This window comes from Pristis pectinata, chromosome 2 (genome assembly GCF_009764475.1).
Source record: "Pristis pectinata isolate sPriPec2 chromosome 2, sPriPec2.1.pri, whole genome shotgun sequence".
NCBI classification, from domain to species: domain Eukaryota; kingdom Metazoa; phylum Chordata; class Chondrichthyes; order Rhinopristiformes; family Pristidae; genus Pristis; species Pristis pectinata.
This window is the reverse complement of record NC_067406.1, coordinates 101,490,603-101,510,212: the sequence shown is the minus strand read 5'-3', so window position 1 is coordinate 101,510,212 and position 19,610 is coordinate 101,490,603. Positions and strand designations below refer to the sequence as shown.

Sequence of the window (19,610 nt, the reverse complement as noted above, 5' to 3'; positions counted from 1 at the left end):
GATGGAATAAATAAGGAAAAGCAGGATCTCTTGGCAGAAATATTTGTAACCAAAGACAACAGATTTAAGGTCATTGCAAAAGAACCATATAATGAGAAGAAAACTTCTTTAATAAGTTGCAGGGGCCTAGCAGCTATTTCATAAACCATGACAGGACACTTGATTTAAAATAGTTAATGTGCACTGTATATTGTTGCTGGCTAATTTGCAGAGTATTTTTCATTGGTTGAGACTTTAAGTTTCTCTATACCTTCCTTCTTGGCTTCCTCTGCTGTGCATTTTTAAAAAACATTTTTAAAAACTTTATTTATACAGCACAGTAACAGGCCCTTCCGGCCCAATGAGCCTGTGACACCCAATTACACCCATGTTAATCTACTAACCCATACGTCTTTGGAATGTGGGAGGAAACCGGAGCACGCAGAGGAAACCCACACAATCATGGTGAGAACATACAGACTCCTCACATATATGATTGGATTTTTTTTTCTTGAATAATCTTTAGAATTTATCTCCAGTGGTGAAGCTAGCTTCTCATGTTGGGTGGCTTGGTGTACAGGAGTAGTGGTTGAATTTTACTCTTGGGCCCACAGTTTCAGGCTGTTGCAACGAGTCCAGAGACCTTAAAGTGGAGCCCAGGGGAATGATTGCCCCTGTCCCCCCCCCCCCCCCCAACTGCACACAGCACCCTATGGGCTTGCTTGTGTTTACCTTATATTTGTTTCAATTGCCAATGTGGTAGAATTTTGTAATATCCTTAGTTGCTCAAAATGGAGACAATACTGGAATGAGTTAGTGGAGTAGGTTAATAAGCACGGGGCTGATGGGTGAATGGTCTTGGTGTGTCAGTTGGGATGTGGATAGCAAAATGTTGGATAAGCTCTGACTCAGGGAGGCTCAGCTGCAAAAGCATTGGAACTGACAGATCAGGAATAAGATGTACATGAACCAAATGGACAGCACAGTGGTGCAGATAGTAGAGCTGCTGCCTCACAGCTTCAGTGACCAGGGTTCAATCCTGACTTTTTGTGCTGACTGCAGGGAGTTTGCATGTTCTCCCTGTAACCACATGGGTTCCCCCTCCCCTCAGTACTCCAGTTCACTCCCACATCCCAATGGGTTGATAGGTTAATTAGCTTCTGCAAAATACCCCTGGTGTGCAAGTGGCTTAATGGTAGAATCTGGCAAGAGTTGAAGGGAATGTGGGGAGAATAAAAAAGGGATTAATGTAAATGGCTTTTTGATGGTTGGCATGGAATTGATGCCTGTTCCATGTTGTATTAATTTATGAATCTTCATTTGCAAGCAATTTTATGCTTCTTTGTAAAATCGCATGATTGCAACTGTTCGAATGTTGCTGTTGATATCAGACTGTCACTCTAAATTAATAACTTACCAAATTAAAATAAATTTATATGATTAGAAATCCGTTGTTTGTGTAGCTGTAATATTTGAATACAGATTGCGTGCGTTTATTTTGGAAGGGAAGCACAGTTAGAGGGTACACTTCATATTTCCAGCAACCTTTTATTGACTGTATTTCTTAGGAATTCAAACTAATGACAATTTAACTCTGCAAGGGTAATGCTCACTAATCCCCAAAACATGATAAATGGTCACTACCGATAGATTTTGAAACACTTATGTTAAAGCATCAAGTTGTTTGCCATGCGAATAATGGGATAAAAATCCGATATTCGCGTAGCATTAAAAATTACAAACATTGGATTGGCTGTTTTGAACTTATGAACGAAAGCTTCTTTATCCGCGCCTCCCGCCCCCATAAAGGTCACCATGAGAAACAGATTTGTTACAGTCGTTTGCACATTTTAGGAAAAGTTAATGTCACACTGTTAAAAAAATAGAAAATCAAAATCGAACCGTCCTGAAGCCGTGCTTGAGACCTGAGCCGCAGTATCGGTAAGGTGGTAAAAGCCGCAGGGAGGCGCTCATGGACCTTGGCGCCGCCGTGGTGATTCCGAAGCGCACTTAGTGCATTGCGAAGCCAGGTAGCCTCGTCCTTCGGCAGTCCGATATCTGGCCCTTCAAACACTGAGAGACAGTTCCGGCATTATCGTCTTTTGGCGCGTGTTAAAAAAAAGGTGCCGTAATTGTTGATCATCAATTTGAGAAACAAAGTGGTAGTCGCTCATTTTGAACTCATTTACAATTGTTGAAGTTCTAGCTGTTGTGTAATTATGATAAGTGTAATGGTAGCTTGAAAAACAACGGGGCGAGCGGTTGGGTTGTTATTGCGGGGCAAAGTTGCATGGGCGGGTTTCCTATTACCTGCTGTGCTCCGTGTGCCCCGAATGACCGGCGGGAGGCTGTCGTCACGCCGGTTGAACAACTTGCGAGGCTGATTGATGTGGCCGGGGTGTTGAGTGTGACCAGTTGACAAATACTTCCCGTCACGAACGGATTTCCAGCGTGTCTTGAATATTTGCGCTGTCAACGCGCCTTTGCAAGCTTAGGAGGTTAACAAAATACGTTTTTTTTTACCAGCTCCTGTGCAATGTAGGTGTTGGCAACCTCTGAAATCCATCATTCGTTTACCATTCGGAAACTACACACTCATTTTAGTACATCGCACTGTTAAGGTTACGTTAAATTCATTTCTGGGGCAAACTCGAATTATTAATTAGCTTAAGTGAATTCATCGCATTGACAAGGTTTGTGGTGTTGATACAGAACATTGGTTCGCATTAGAAATTCCAAGAGGGATTTTATTGTTGCCTGACGGCACAGTCTTAACAAGCACTGCGCATTTGCTGCTACTTCTATTTATCCATCAACAGGTTTCGTTCCCAGAAATCTGCAAAACACTCCCCAGCGTTTAAACATGTCACGAACAGTCTTCAGTGGTTAATTTGTGCCTTAAAAATACTACGATTTATTTTTAACACGACGATACGTCACTGTCTTAATACGTCTATTTTTTTAAAGTCAAATACGATCTCAAGATTGAGAGGAATTTATATTGTTTAGACTCCAGCAAAATGTCATCTGCATTAATGCACAGAATTTGAAACAAATTTCAGGCTGCTTAAATCAGTACCTATTTCATACTCGTACTTCTTGGGAGATTCTAGAACATTGTTGCAGAATAAGGGATGGAGATGGAGATGGGGAGGAATTTCTACAAAGGGTGGTGAATCTTTGGAATTCACTTTGGAGCTGCGGAGATTGCATCTTTCAACACATTCAAGGCGGAAATAGACAGAACTGTGATCTCCAGAGCAGTCGAGGGTTATAGGTAACAGGCAACAAAGTGGGGCTGAGGCTAAGAGCAGATCCGCTATGATCTTGTTGAATGTTGAAGTAGCCTCGAGAGGCCTTATGGGCCTACTCATGATCCTATTTCTATAACTGGGACGTTGTCGTAAAAGATTCCTTTATTTTGGGGTCTTGTCAACCTCAATTAAAGTTGTGGGAGAGCGGGAATGAGAGATGCCGCTTTGCAAATGGGGTCACGCTGCAGGTGGTCGCAAATGTGCAGCTGCAGCCGAAGGAGCCAGCGAAATGGTTAGTCGGAAGGGATAACCCAGCTCCGCTCTTGTAATTAATTAAGCTAAATGTTTTATTTAGCAAACCATTCGTGGTATAATTGCAATAATAGCAATTTCAGCATCAGCAACGACAATTAAATCTTACAGTAAAACGTTAATGGTTATTATTTAAGATGGGTGTAGCGAGTGTTGTGAATGCATAGCAGGACAATTTAGCAAAGAAAGATAGATTTGCACGTTTGAGTGTAATCATATAGAATTGACTTGTTTTGATGACATATGCTAACCGGAATGTCGAGACGTGCTGATTTCCTCCCGGACCTCAATAGATGACCGCATATTTTCTATAAAATCTCATCCTTCGCGACTTTCTTTGTACAATGAACTTTGAACCATCTGAAAAACACGCACGATGATTAAAAAGTGGCATAACGTAGAAGAAGCTAGAATTTGTTGCATCAGTGCATGTAACACACTATCTGGCTTCGTATACATTCTTCACTTTGCGGTGCGCTTTCATTGGTTTCCTGATCAGAGACTAACCTTAAAGACGCGCATTGTCAAGAGGTGGCGAGTGAAATTGGAATGTTATTTTGTGCACTTACTGCAATTCATTTAAAACTGCAAACATTACAACTGTGCGTCCTGAGTGGGTCAAGTACTAATATTTGGGGATCGAATTGACTCAGTCTCACTTTAGTCAGTTTGTTTAAGCTCCTGGCCGACTGACAGCATCGATTGACCGTAAAAGCTGTCCATTTCCTTTTGTTTAGAGAAGAAAAAAATATTTATAGGATAAGAAATTTAACAAAAACTATTAAATGCCCAAATTATTTCACTCATGAAGATGGATCGTGCAATTTCCTTCTAAGCTCAATCTTAGGAAAGTTACCAAGTGTTCACTGGCCTGAGTGGAGTCAGTGTACATTGAGCAGAGTTTTGAACTGCATTTCAGTGGTTTGTGAAAACCGCAGATATTATTCCACCCAATCATTTAATACATGCACAATATATCAGATATATAGAACAGCGAGCCCGCCCTCGTCCTCGCACTGCTCCAGGCTGCGCTCGCGCCCGTGCTGGGAACGCGCCGGGCCGCCGCCGCCGCTCACGCGCAAGTGGCGCGCGGCCGCCAGTCGCGTGCACGGCGAGAGAAGCTCGAGGCTGCACCGAGCTCGCAGCAGCTGCAGCGAAAGGCAAGGTGAAGCTCGCACATCCTTCCACAACATTCACTGCTTATATATTTTTGTTTAAAAAAAGAAACTGTATTTCATTATAGATATTCTACACTTGCTCTCGCACGGAGATGATCCCCACCTCCCAAACTGATGCATTTATGAAACAAATTCTCTCCTTCTCGTCCTACAGATGCTAAAGGTCCTGCTCTGTGTTGTTGCTGTAGCCTTTCTGCAAATAGAAGGCAGGCAGCGAGCAACAGCGGACAACGGCAATTTTCTGGATGATAAACAATGGCTGACCACCGTCTCGCAGTATGACAAGGAGCCCGGGCATTGGAACAAATTTCGAGACGTATGTACCTGTTTATTGTTGTTTGTTTACTGAGTGCAACCTTGTGCTGTTGCCCGAGATGGTTGGAGCAGGAGAGGGTGTGTGCGCGAGCGGCTCCGAGCGCTCTCCCGCCGAGCCCGGGCTGAACTCGGGGCGATCGGTGCAGCGCGCTCACTCCCTTCCCCAGCACCTGGCTGCGGTGTTTGCAAACTCCAAACATTTCGGGGCGTCGGAGGGTGGGGATCTGGCGCTGGATTTGTGTCGCGCTGACGGCTTTTCCTTCATGCAACTTTACCTTCTGTGGGAGTGAACGTGTTGGAAAGTGACTTTGCCGGATTTCGAGATCTGAAGGGTTTTACGAATAGTTTGTGGTACAGTTAACCCGACGACCTATAAACATTCGTCTCTGTACATTAGGAGTCCCGGATTGATGTTTGTAGAGGTTTCTCGGAAGGTGCTGTGCTCGATTTGAGCAGGTAGGCAAAGTGTGCAAATCCAGACGGAAGTATTGGGACTGGCCGGACCAAGACCGTTCAATATCCCCAGTGCTCGGCATCACTTGACCCTGGACACGTTGGTTTAATTTCAATCGATTGGCCAGTCATCAGTTTTCACTCGACATTTGGATTGAAATTAATAAACCAGTCAAAATGGTCCCGAAAGCTCTTTGCTAAAGTAGCTGGATTAGTGGTATGGTGTTCGCTGCTGTCCAATGCCAAGACGGCGTTGACAGAAATTCAGCTGCGGCGTGACAGTCTGACTCAACGTATTAGCTATTTTAACAGGGGTGCGTGCAGTTTTGTTTTTGCAGATTTGTTATGAGTCAGTGAAAAGCAGTAAACATCAGAACATAGTCGCATATGAGGGAGATGAGCATCAGCCTCCGGCTAAATGGCACATGTTTTTGAAAACCACCTTTGTGGGAAACTGCATTAATTTCTTGGATGCAGCATAGGTCTGTAAATACGACCACTCGCTTGTTGGTGTGATGTATGTATGTTGCTGGACAATGATCTATACACATATAATCAGTACATCCCAATTAGGGACGTGCAGCAAGATCCAAGATTGCCCGCATCCACAGCCGGATGAAATATGTATTCATGTTGTACTTTTGTTTTCTGTTGAGGTAGATAGCTTGCTTTTAGTGATTAAATATACTATCTATCAGGAAGTACCATGATAGAGGTTACTTGGGCAGAAAAAGTTTTTTCCCAAGGTGAAATAATTCCAGAAGTTCATGCTTATCTCGAATGATGAAAAACAAAGCCTTGATTTTAAATGTCTATTTGTTATGTTGTTAAATATCAAGCAACACCAAGGTTAACAAACTGGTAAAAAAAAATATACAATAAAACAAATCAAAATACTGTGGATGTGGAAAACATGAAAATAACCCTGAAAATGTTGGCAAAATAAACTCAGAAGGTCAGGAAGAACCATTTAATGTTTCAGCTCAAAGATGTGGCATCTGAACTGGAAAACTGATACATTATTTCTAAATCTGATTTTATTGTATTTTTTAAACCAAAGATAACTAATAAAAGTATACAAATAATTATAATCTATTAGTGGTTTACTGTTTCTGTATTATTTATTGTTTGTCCATTATCAAAATTGATTGGCTGTGCATTGGGGGACTTTAATCTATGCAAAGACTGGACAAATCAGGCCAGGACTAGCAATATAGAAGACAAATTTCTGGAACATATACCAGATAGATTTCCATATCAACATGCTGGGATAACAACTAGGTAGCAGGTATTTGAAATCTTGAACTATGCAACAAGAAAGAGTTACTTGGTAATCATGTAAAAGAGCCCCAAGGAAAGAGTACCTTAACATTCTAGAATCTTTTATATTAATTTCAAAACTAAAGTTCAATCAAAAAGGAAACTAAGAAATTGGGGAAGGTTGACTGTGGTAGGATGAAAAGCTACATTAAAAGGTCTGATGAGAAATGGCTAACATGTGAAGAAATAATGCAGGATTTACAATAAATATACTTTTAGGCAACAGGAAAAACTAGATTACAGGAGAACTTGGAATATGAGAGTAAATATATAATATCTTCTGTCAGTTTTTATGTTTCTCATATTTTCTCAAAATATGAGAAACATTAAAACTGACACTAAGAGATTATATAAATCTGTAAAAAGAAAAGACTTGTCAGCGCAAATGTGGGTCTCTTGCAGACAGAGAAGGGAGAGGGAATAAGGATATAACAGAGAAATGAAACAAAAACTCTGTGTCTGTCTTCACAAAAGAAAACATGAAAAATGCCCTAGAAATACTGGAGAGCCAAGGTCCAGTAAAAACAAGGAAGAAGAAATAAGTTAAGAAAATCTACCTGAGATGTCAATGAACCTAAAAAATATCAAGGACCTGATGATCTGCATCCCAGAGTTTTAAAAATAATGGATATAGCAGATATTATCATTAACACCTTTGAAAATATTATAGATTCTGGAATCATTCCTGCAGATTGGAAAGTAGCAAATGTGACCCCATTATTTAAGAAAGGAGGGAAAGAGAAAACAGGGAACCACTGACCTGTTAGTCTTACATCAGTAGTTGGGAAAATGCTGGAATCAATAATGAAGGATCTGATGTCAAAGCACTTAAAACATAATGATGTGATTGGGCAGAGTCAACATGGAATTCTGAAAGGGAAATCATCCTTGACTATTGGAGTTCTTTAGAGATATAGCAAAAAGAATAGATGAGGGGGAACCAGTGGATGTGGTGTATTCGGATTTATGGAAGGCTTGTGATAAGTTCCCAGAGAGGTGGATGGGATAAACAAGGTTAGAGCACATGCAATTTTTGATATTAGACTAGTATGGATTGAGAATTGGTTACAGGTAGTAAACAAAGAGTAGTAATAAATGGGACCTTCTCAGATTTGCAGGCTGTAACTAGTGGACTTAATGCAAAATCAGTGCTTGGGACTTAACTTCTCACCTCCATTTTGTCTCCAGGTTCCCTGGTCCTCTGTATTTGAGACTTTTTTCTTAAGATTTTGCACTGGACAAAGCAAAATCCTCTGCACATAAATGAAAGAGCATTCTCAAAGTGTTGATTTTGTTTGGCATGTATAGCAGTGCTTCACCTGTCACCTGACACTGCTCTCCCAGTTACTTTGCTGTTCTCCCAAGGGCAATAGTGTGTCTCTTTGTATTCTACTGCACATGAAACCTGACTGGTTTCTTAATCTACAACAACACAGACATTTGGGATTTATATTTTCATTTTCTGCAAATGCAACAACATGCCTTGCATGTAATGGCCAAGCAATTTATTTTAAATTCACTCATGGAATCTGGGTATTGCTTCCTTCAACCTCCTGTTGAAGGTATCCCTAAAATGTTGTTTAGGGAGTTCCAGGATTTAGACAATGCCAATGAAAGTCCATGATATTTTCAAGGACCTGCAGAGTAACCTACAGGTGATGGAGTTTCTATGCTGCCTTTGTTCTTGGTAGAGCTCTTGGGTTTGGAAAGTACCACTGAGAAAGTCCCTAGGCAAGGGCAGACCATGATTCCAGCAATGCCCTCCAACAATGACACAACCACTTATTCATGTAGTGGTGGGATCTATATAATTGGCAGGTATTCATATCACATACATCTTAGTGCCTACTTCACCCATTTCCTTTCTCCCTAAGTACTGCATTTTGCTTGATTATGAAGTGGGGGGGGTGGGTTAGAGGATGGGGTGGGGGATTCTATCATAACTTTTAACATTTACCTCGTCACTCTGGCCTGAATTCACTGCTTCCTTCAGAAGATACTACATCTACCCATCTGGAAGCCTTAATAAGGCCACTCATTCTGGAAAATAATTTCCAGTGTTACTTTTTGGCCTTCTCAGTGGGTTAGGAGCAGGAAGTTTTGATTAAAAAAATCAATCACGATTTTATTGAATGGCAGTGGAAACATGAGTGGCTGAATGGCCTAATTCTTCTCCCTGAACGTATGTTTTTTTGTAGCTTCAGGAGTCTTTCCTTGTGAGGTGGTGTCTTTGTAAGGGACAAGAAGAAATCCAACCCTTGCTACACCTACAGGAACTTCCAAGTAGAAGTTTGATGTGGTTCCTGGTCTTTGTTGCAAATGGTTCCATCAGTTTACCATTTGAGTTATGGTTTGACCCCACTTGCTTTTATAGCACCTGCAATTATGTCAGCATGCTGCTGACACTCGAGCTTGTGAATTCAAACACAACTCCAGATGCTTCAGTACAGAAACTAGATATGCATCATCATCAAAGATGCCTCTTTTGCATAAGTTTGAAACCCAGGACGCAATTCTATGTTCAGTTGGGTGTAAAACAAAAATCCTTTTCAATACTCAAGGAGGAGCTGGGACATGTCAAACAACACAACTAAAATAAATGTCTGGTCAAATTGACTTGACTGTTTATGGGACTTTGTTGTGAATAAGTTGGCCTCTGTAGCTCTTACCTGGAATTTGTGGAAGATTCCTGACCTTCCTTTAAATATACCTGCTGTTTATCGTCCACCTTTTAAAGCTTGTTTTTTTTCTCATTCAGTTGTAATACATCTGGTTGTTTATTTGCCTCTAATTTTGATTGCATCAGCTAACCTAGAGACTTTGTTTATGATATACACGTTCAGAACATCTATTAGTCTGATGTGCCTATAAAATTTCAGCCTGTTATGTAATCATGATAGTTCTTTTCCCCCCTCTCTTTATCCTCTCATTTTGGCACTTTATTCATACATTGATCTCTCCCTGCCATGATCCCACGCCCTCCTTGCCACATAAACCTAGCTTGATTGCTTTGGCACTGCTTTTTTTCCATCCCAGGCCAACTCCAGCTCTTTGGTTCCAATTTTCTTTATGCCTCTTGCTCATTTTGCTTCTTTGTTTTCTTTCAGCAGCTGAAGGAAATAACTTCATCTATGCCCCATAGCCAATCCTCTCCTGTACTCAGAAAAGACTTGCATTTATAATCAGTATTTTGCACATCCCTTTAAGACTACCCAAAACAATTTGCACATCACTGAATTACTTTTTGAACTCAAGTTACTGTTTATAATGTAGGAAACAAGGCAACAAATTTGCACACAACATGCTGTCACTAATGGTGATGCCTTGATGACTCTGTGTTGATTCATTGCGTTCTGGTTTCACTTCCTAAAATGGAGGCACAGTATATCAAAATCATAACTTTATGGAAGAATATGGTTCTCAGATTTGGCACAATTACAGTAAATCAACTGATTTGTCACCTTCTGTACAAAATATTAATACCCAAGAGAAAGAATAAACTGGTTCAGTGCTCAGAACTGATCTACTTTGTGCATTCTTATGTTCCAAGTTACATATTAGATGGGGATTTTGCTTTGTCCCTAAATTAGATGCAAACAGTGCTTTCTAGCCTACCAATAGAAAAAATTGCAAAATCTTTGATGTCTTCCTTCCCACCTTTGTTCTTGTGCACTTCTGTATTTCCTCATTGCTGAACCACTTCCCATATTTTGGGTGCCATCTCCCAGTGAAGACAGTGAAGAACATTTGTTGTCACTTTCAGTATGCCAGGATGTCTGATGACCATCTGAGGAAAAAAGTGTTTGAAGATTAAGGCTTTAAATCCAGGACAAAACTGATTGTCTTTTGGGTAACATTAATTTCTTCCCCTTGAGTCATGGATCATCTTGAGCAGAGATCTCAAACCTTGGGCCTGTGACTGCCCAAAATGGTGAAGGAACATTTAAGATGGCATTGAAACCTTGAACAAAAACAGAAAATGCTGGAGAAACAAAACACATCAGGCAGTATCTTGGGAAAGAGGAACAATTACTGTTCTGGGTCTGGGACCTTCATCAGAACCTGAAAAGTTGACTGTTCCTCTTTCCACAGATGCTGCCTGACCAGCTAAGTTCGCCCGGCATTTTTTATTTTTGTTTCAGATTTGCAGCTTCTGTAGTTTCATTGAAAACTTTGAGTCCATTTGTCGAGAGCTCACAGAAGCCCAGTGTAAATGGCAGAAGTGCATCCCTCCCAAACTACCCGCCTGCCTGCTTTGACAAGCATGTCCTGCCCTACTTGTGGCAGAGTCTGCAGGTTCCACATTGGCCTGAGAACCCAGACAACTGGAGCAGAAGCTTGTCATCCTCAATTTTGAGGAAATATCCGAGAGAGGAGAGATTGCTGCACCAGGAAAACTTGACTGGTTCTAACTCCTCCTCAAACCTGACATTGAGCCTTACTGCACTCTCTCCCCTCTCCAGGTTCTAAATAGAATCCCTTTGTTTTGTTCCAGTCTTCTCTAAATCACTTTTCTTGCTTCTTGATGGAAATTCAGTGAGTCAGAATACAAATCCATCATTCAAATGTATAGGAGCCTTCAGAAATATGCAGGACAGAGACAAAACCAAAAAAAAAGACCAAGAAACCAGAAGACATTTGAGGTTCTGATCCCACAACAAGCAAAAATATCTTGTGCCATCGGGACAGAAAGATGGACTGGGAAGCAAAAAATAGGGCAAAGAATGGTATAGAAATGATTAAACTTCAGTAAGGCCTTTGATAAGGTTCCCCCATAGAAGATTGGTCCAAAAGGTTAGACCAGTGAGGTTGAAAATTGGCTTGATAATAGAAGACAGAGGTAATGAACATAGAACATTACAGCACAGTACAGGCCATTTGGCCCATAATGTTGTGCCAACATTTTATCCTGCTCTAATATCTATCTAACCCTTCCCTCCCACATAGCCCTCCATTTCGCTATCATTCGTGTGTCTATCTAAGAGTCTCTTAAATGTCCCTAATGTATCAGCCCCCACAACCTCTGCCAGCAGTGCACTCCATGCACCTACCACTCTCTGTGTAAAAAACTTACCTCTGATCTCCCCCCATACCTTCCTCCAATCACCTTAAAATTATGCCCCCTCATGTTAGCCATTTTTGCCCTGGGAAAAAGACTTTGACTGTCCACTTGATCTATGCCTCATCATCTTGTACACCTCTATCAAGTCACCGCTCATCCTCCTCCTCTCCAAAGAGAAAAGCCCTAGCTTACTCAACTGATCCTCATAAGACAGCTCTCCGATCCAGGCAGCATCTTGGTAAATCTCCTCTGCAACCTCTCTAAAGCTTCCACATCCTTCCTATAATGAGGTGACCAGAACTGAACACAATACTCCAAGTGTGGTCTAACCAGAGTTCTATAGAACTGCAACATTACCTTGTGGCTCTTGAAATCAATACCCCAACTAATGAAGGCCAACACACTATATGCCTTCTTAACAACCCTATCGACCTGCGTGGCAACCTTGAGGGATCTGTGGACGTGGATGCCAAGATCCCTCTGTTCCTCCACACTGCTAAGAGTCCTGCCATTAACCTTGTATTCTGCCTTCAAATTCGATCTCCCGAAGTGTATCACTTGACACTTTTCCAGGTTGAACTCCATCTGCCACTTCTCAGCCCAGGTCTGCATTCTATCAATATCCTGTTGTAATCAACAACAACCTTCTGCACTATCCACAACACCATCAACCTTTGTATCATCAGCAAACTTACTAACCCACCCTTCCACATCCTCATCCAAGTCATTTATAAATGCTTGGATCCTTGGGAATAATCCTCAATTTAAAATTATGCCCTTTGGCCTTTGATACCTCTGACACGAGGAAAAGTTTCTTGATAGGTATGAGGTGATACATTTTGGGGGGATGAATAAGGGGCGAAGATTACTGAAGTTGGCAGCACAAGTAGATAGAGTGAAGAAGCCATATCAGATGCTTGTCTTCATTACATGGGACGTAGAATGGTGGAGGTTGCCTCTGTGATTGGAAGCCTGTGACCAGTGGTCTACCTCAGGGATTGGTGCTGGGACTATTGCTGTTTGTTGTCTACATTAACAACTTATATGTGAAAATAGGAGACAGGTTTAGTAAGTTTGCAGATGACGTGAAAATTGGTGGTGGCGTTGATAGGAGGATAGTCTTAAGCTACAGAATGACATTGATCAACTGGTACCTTGACTAGGACAATGGCATATGACCATAAAGTATCTATTTACATTAATCCCATCAACCAGCAATTGATCTATGGCTTATCCTGCAGGCAAATCAAGTGTCATCGGGATGCTCTTAAATGTTGTGAGAGTTGCTACCTCCACCACTTTCTCTGATGCATTCCAGATCGCATCAACCTTCGAGGTGAAAAAAAAATCTAAACCTCTTAATGCTCACTTTAAAATTATGCCCTTTGGCCTTTGCTACCTCTGACATGAGGAAAAGTTTCTTGATAGGTATGAGGTGATACATTTTGGGAGGACGAACAAGGGGAGAAGATCACTGAAGTTGGCAGCACAAGTAGATAGAGTGAAGAAGCCATATCAGATGCTTGTCTTCATTAAATGCAACATAAAATATAAGTGTGGAGGTTTTGGTACAACTTTACGAAACATTGGTTAGGCCACAACTAGAATGTTTTGTGTAGTTATGGTCAGCACACTGTAGGAAGGACGTGATTGCACTGCAGAGGGTGCAAAGGAGATTCACCAGGGTGTTGCTTGTGGTTGAATATTTTCATTAGAGCAGAGGAGGCTGATAAGGGATTGATTAGAGGTATGGAAAATTCTGAGAGGCATGGTCAGGTAGATAATAAGAAACTTTTCCTCATGTCATAGCTGTTAAAGGCCAAAGGGCATAGTTTTAAATTGAGGATTAAGAGGTTTAGTGAGAATCGGAGGAAGATTTTTTTCACCTCGAGGGTGGTTGCAATCTGGAATACATTGTCAGAGAAGGTAGTGGAAGCAGCAACTCTCACAACATTTTGGAGCATCCTGATGAGCACTTGAATTACCAAGGCAAGGTAAGCCATGGATCAAGTGCTGGTAAATTGGATTAATATAAATAGGTACTTCATGGTCGGCATAGATGTGATGGGCCAAAGGGCTTTTTTCCGTGCTGTTTGACTCTGACTCCACAAAAATGTAGGAGTGAAATAGCTATAGGATTTTTATTTCTGTCCATCAGTAATGTCAGAATATATTACGTGTAATGAATGCCTTTGCAAAATAGTACAAAACTATAGTTCTAAAAAATTGCATTGACAGTCTTGCCTTTGTGCCCTTCCTGCTTAGAACTTCTGGTAATCTCTTCTGTGGTTTTCTTGGAATGTTCTTTCTGTCCCTGCCCCTGTACAATGACCCTCACACTTTCCAGTCATGTTCTTCAGTTTTCTTCTATTTTCTCTTGAATCCTGCAATCCCTGATCTCCATTTGTAGGTGGTGCTGTTCTCTATCCTTACCTTTTGAAACCTTTAGTTTTGTTTTTCTATTACAATGGTACGGGGATGGGATCAATTTGAGGCATTTAGTTAGGTTTAGATGTTTTATTCTTTATTTTTCTTAAAATAAGTAGTTTTAACTTTTTGTGTGGTCTCATAAATGAGGAGTAGGTTGCACCAGTCAAATATTATACAGCATATCTCTGATTTCAAAGGAAAATAAGTTGTCTTTGTGAGATTATGAGAAACATTTTTTGCCTTATTTCTTGACCAACTGTGAGAGGCCAATTCCCAGACCAGAAAAGACAGGATGGCCAGGACTGGCTCCCCACTGACTACCAGACTGCAACAATAAACAAACTTACTTCACAATGTTACTCCCTTTGGGGACATCTGGGAACTACCAAGGGCTTCCTACATCCACTACTGGCCTCTTTTACAATTTTACCTTGCCAGCAGCAGCCAGCAGTGGCTGGGTTGAGGGTGTGGCAAAGATTGACATTTAGCTACTGGATGCTCTTGCTCCAAAGGTATGAGAGGAGGAAGCAAGTGGAAGGAAGAAGTAGGTAGGGCAGGGACCCACAATGATTCAATCCCAGGTCAGTGTTGAGTTGAATGACCCTGGGCCAGTACTTGTTCCATATTCAGCTGACAGATTAAATAACCCAGGAAATTCTGGTCATGGGGATCCTTCATGGTAAGACGAACAGGCCTTACAACTAATTCTTTATTTTCCAAATAAAATTCTGGCAATACTAGTGAAGGAACTACAAATTCCTTTACCCCTAATCACTCGGCCTGCTGGGTTTTCCAGTCTTTGTCTAAAGCCATGTTGATGTTTCACAAATTGTAATCCTTGTAAGCAACATGAAGTCACTTAAGATCAGTGCAAATATTTTCCCAATCATACATGTTCATACACTGTGTTGAAAAATAAATAAACCTGATTTAAATGTGAATTTCCTGTTCCTTTGCTTGAAATTATTAGGAGAATTTTTTTTGTTCTAGATTTAAAAGTAGTGAGGTGGAGCACAAGATTGTAAAGTTAGAGTTGGGTGCAGTTATTAAACTAAATAGCTTTTAATCCATGTTGCTAATTAGCAAAGAATAGGGTAGCACGAAAGGGCAGTAAAATTTCCCTGAACTGAAATTGGGCAGAGCAAAAAAGGGTTTATGAATCTCTGCCCCATGTTACAACAGAATTTTTTTTTGTTTTGGAGTTGAGTGCTTGTTGGGGTTGAGTGGTGATTGGATCACTCATTTATTTTGAATATTTTGATAGGAAATCAGTTGTTATATGCTAGGTTTTATAGTGCAATGTAGGGAAGAGGAGGGAGAAGTCATTTTAGTTTACAAATAATAGAACCACTGGGAGCTGAAACCATGGTAACAGTTGGGAAGTGATCTTTCTTTTACACCGCGACACTTGATTAGTATTTCTTTTGCAGGTGAAAAGTTTTGTGCCTCAGAAATACTTGAAGCACAAAAAAGAAACAGTAGTGCAGGGAAATATTGACAAAAATATATTCAAAAAATTTTTAGAATTTTTGCAAATGTAAGTTCAATGTTCTAGTTCAAACTTTAAATAATTTAAACATAAGCTTACAGCTAAAGAGCAACTTCTAACGTTCACCTAGCACAAGTTCATACACACAGCATTCACCTCAAGAAAGGGTGCAGGGATGAATTGTGCTACAGTCAGAAGTTATTGTGATAATGTACAAGAGTACAGTGCCATCTATAGACATCATGTGGAAAGTATTACATAAAAATGTTACAGGATTGGTATGGACACATTAAATAAGGCAAAAGCCCAGAGCAACCACTGATATACAAATGTCACAGAGAGATAAACAGACAAATTTATCAAGAAATTCATTTATGTAATGTAAGCTCTTTATGCACTATGTAATAGAATTGAAATATAAAATTGTTTGTGAAACATGAAGTTTTCTGGTAGACACAGAGCAAAATGCAAATTTGAATTGTGTGTTCCTGAACATGAGGAGTACCTAGGCATGCAACAGTGATACCAACCAGAATGCAGCAAATGTTTGATATTGCTGCTACAAGATTGTGCAACGAGACAGTAGTGTGGGCCTTGGCCAGAAACATGGGGCCCAATAGAAGGAAGCAGGTCCTTTTCATCACTTGTTAAGAACAGATCTATCTGCGCCATTGTTGGAAGTATGCCACAGAAGATAATGACAGATTCAGCAACACAGCACACTGAATGCCAAGATTTCTTAGATCTTGTAGGTGATGTGAAGGGCACTGATTGCTCTGGTCCTTTCCCCAGACATTTACCACATCACCACAATTATAACTGAGCATCAGAAAAGCAGGAAGTCCACTTTACTGTCTGTCCTGGCATTCCTAACATTAGATCATCAAAATTACCCTACTACTTCCTGTTGGGGTTCCAGTCGAGAACTATTGCTTTACAAACTCTAGTTATAACAAAGCATTGCGCAGGTAATTTCATGCTTTGTGCTTGGCTTCTAAGCAACATGTAGTTAAAATATATAACCATGCACAATATTCTGAAATCATGCACCCTAGACTTCTGGCTACTTGCATGAAAATCATTTTCCCCTAGCCTCAGATAAAACTGGCACAGGTTACCCTGAAGCACCATTTTCACATGTTCATAAGCAAGATACAATTTTCAAGCCACTATGTTAAATAAAATTCAATACAGGTGGAGTTAGGTTAGTCACTTATTGCTCTGCAAGATTTTTTCCTGAATTGTTTCTGTATCTATGTGTTTATGAGAATGTAATTATTAACTTCACCCTACCTGAGGGTACTTGTGTATGTTCAATTAATTATATTGTGGGCAATGAGAAATGGGTAGCTACATTCAGTCCAACCTATCATTATTTTAAATTGCAGTGCTGGAAGCATCATAGATGGGCTACATTATTTAAAATTGCTCAAAATATTTTCTGCAGATGTTTTAAGTAATAGCTCATTAATAGTAGATTCAGAATATTAATGATTCTAACTATGATCAGTGCTAGTTTTGGTTGAAACATTTTCAATCCAAGCTGCTTGCTTGTAGATAGTCCGCTAAAGAAAAGGAAAATGGTGTAGCGGTTGCTACTGCGGAATAAAACAAGACGCTAGTCGGAGGATTGCCGAACAAGAACTGGTTTATTTTCCTGCCTTGCGCGGGCCCTTTAAGGGAGACTGTTCCCACCCAATGAAACCGGCAATGACGTAAGTATTACGTCACCAAGACTTTCCCGTGTGCGGGTTCTCCCCGTCGCTCGGAAAGACGAGGCCTGCCGCCATCTTGGGCCTCGTCGCTCCGACGCTGCGCGACCCGACTGCCGAGCAGGTTCGCCCGACTAAACGGTGAGTCGCCACAATGGTTTAAATCCCAAATGAAAAATGCAATGCAGTGTCAGCAAAGTGAAATCATAATGTGGAGCTGTACGGGCATGGAAAAGTTCCATTGAAATAACATAGATAAGTGATCCACTTTTGTTTTCCATAGAATGTATACGCAGCTTCTTTCTATTCCTGAACCCAGACTCTGGCATTATGCCCTGCTCTTATCATGTGACCTTTCCTCCCAGATTGACATTCATGTTGCCTTAACTCTCTTATAGGTCACATTGCTCACTTTCTAACTACTTCCTTTGTATCTTTAGTTTTATTAGAGAGTAAAGTTAAAATTAACTGATGTATCTAAACTGAATTTTCAGTTGTAATTAAAACCTCAGATTTAGTTTTTGCACAAATATTCTTATTGTTAAAGAATATATCAGATTATTATTCACATTCCTATCGATGAAGCAAAAAAATGGATTGTTATTCAATCAGTGGCTTTTCTAATATTTGACCTTCATAACATATCGGTACAAATGAAGAGAACATCCATTGGACATTCAGGACGCTAACAATCAGGACATTCACCCACAATTAATAGTGCAGTTATAATATAAAAACAGAAAATGCTAGAAAATATCAGCAGGTTAGGCCACATCTGTGGGAAGAGGAGCAGAGGTGATTGTTTAGTTCAAAGACCCTTTGTCAGATCAGTTATTTTAGATTGCCAGCATCTGCAGTTTTATTTTCATTTAATGGTGCAGTTATTTGGTTAGAAAGTCACCATGGGGTCTCAGTCTTTCTGTCTCTCAAAAATACAAAAATAGGTGGCTTAGCAAGTTGTGATGCGAACACAAAGACCCTGCAAAGGGATAGGTTAAGTGAATGGGCAAGAAGTTAGCAGATGAGATATAATGTGGGAAAATATGAGCTCATCCAGTTTGGAAGGAAGAATGAAATAGAAAATTATTATATAAATGAAGTAAGACGACCAAATGTTGTGATACCCAGGTGTTTGGGGTCTTGGCACATGAAACACAAAGTTAGCATGTATGACAAGAAATTGAAAAGGTTCATAGAATGTTGGCCTTTATTGCAAGGGGTGTCCTGAAAAATAGGGAGGTTTTGATGCATCTCTGCAGAACACTGATGAGATTACACTTGGAATACTGTGGGCATTTTTGATCTCCAAATTTAAGGAAGGATGCTGTTGTTTGGTGGCAGTGCCGGGATGCTTCATTAGACTGATTCATCGGATGACGGGTTGATGTCTGAAGAAAGGCTGAGCCAGTTGGGCCTATACTCATTGGAGTTCAAAAGAATGAGAGGTGATATTATTGAAATATATAAGGTTCTGAGGGAGATTGACAGGATGGATACTGGAGTTGGTCGTTAGGAAATGTAGTTTGCTTCTGTCTTCTATATATTTAGCTGGAGAAAGGTTCTGCTTATCTAGTCTGAGATGTTGGTAAACCAACATGGAAATGGTGGATTGTGGAAAAAAAAGGATGCCAGTGAGGTGGAGCTGCAGGTCTTCAGCTCAGATGTAGAACCTGACTTTGTGAATTCAGATGATGATACCGAGAAGCACTGTATGTGTGAAATTTGGGAAGGATAGTTGATGTTAATTCATTTGGGAACACTCCTTTGTGCGGCACAGTGGGGCAGTTAGTAGAGTTGCTGTCTTGCAGCTCCAGCAACCTTGGTTCATTCCTGACCTCCAATGCTGTCTGTGTGGAGTTTACACGTTATCCTTGTGATGATCTCCGGGTTTCCTCCAGGTGCTCTATTTTTTTGCATCATCCTAAGTAAGTGTGAGTTGGTAGGTTAATTGGCCACTATAGTTTGTTCGTAGTTTGCTGGTGAGTGGTAGAATTGTGGACGAGTTGTTGGGAATGTGGGGATAATAAAATGGGATTAGTGTAGGAATAGTGTAAATGGGAACTTGATGGTCGGCACAGACTTGCTGTGCTGAAGGGCCTGTTTCCA

General features: G+C 40.6%; 1 protein-coding gene across 4 annotated transcripts in view; it reads left to right on the top strand.

Moving 5' to 3' along the window:
- Nucleotides 1-1,997: 1,997 nt before the first annotated feature.
- The window catches only part of spock3 (SPARC (osteonectin), cwcv and kazal like domains proteoglycan 3), a 379,982-nt gene continuing 362,369 nt past the window's right edge, over nucleotides 1,998-19,610 (top strand). Inside the window, exons 1-2 of one of the 4 annotated variants that reach the window (XM_052037688.1) lie at nucleotides 1,998-2,102; nucleotides 4,878-5,039. In XM_052037688.1, the coding sequence (XP_051893648.1) occupies nucleotides 4,878-5,039 (162 nt within the window). In that variant the 5' untranslated portion in view covers nucleotides 1,998-2,102. Of the gene's footprint in view, nucleotides 2,103-4,579; nucleotides 4,711-4,877; nucleotides 5,040-19,610 lie in introns of those variants that run through there. The other 3 variants (XM_052037669.1, XM_052037679.1, XM_052037660.1) reach the window with 3 other exon arrangements.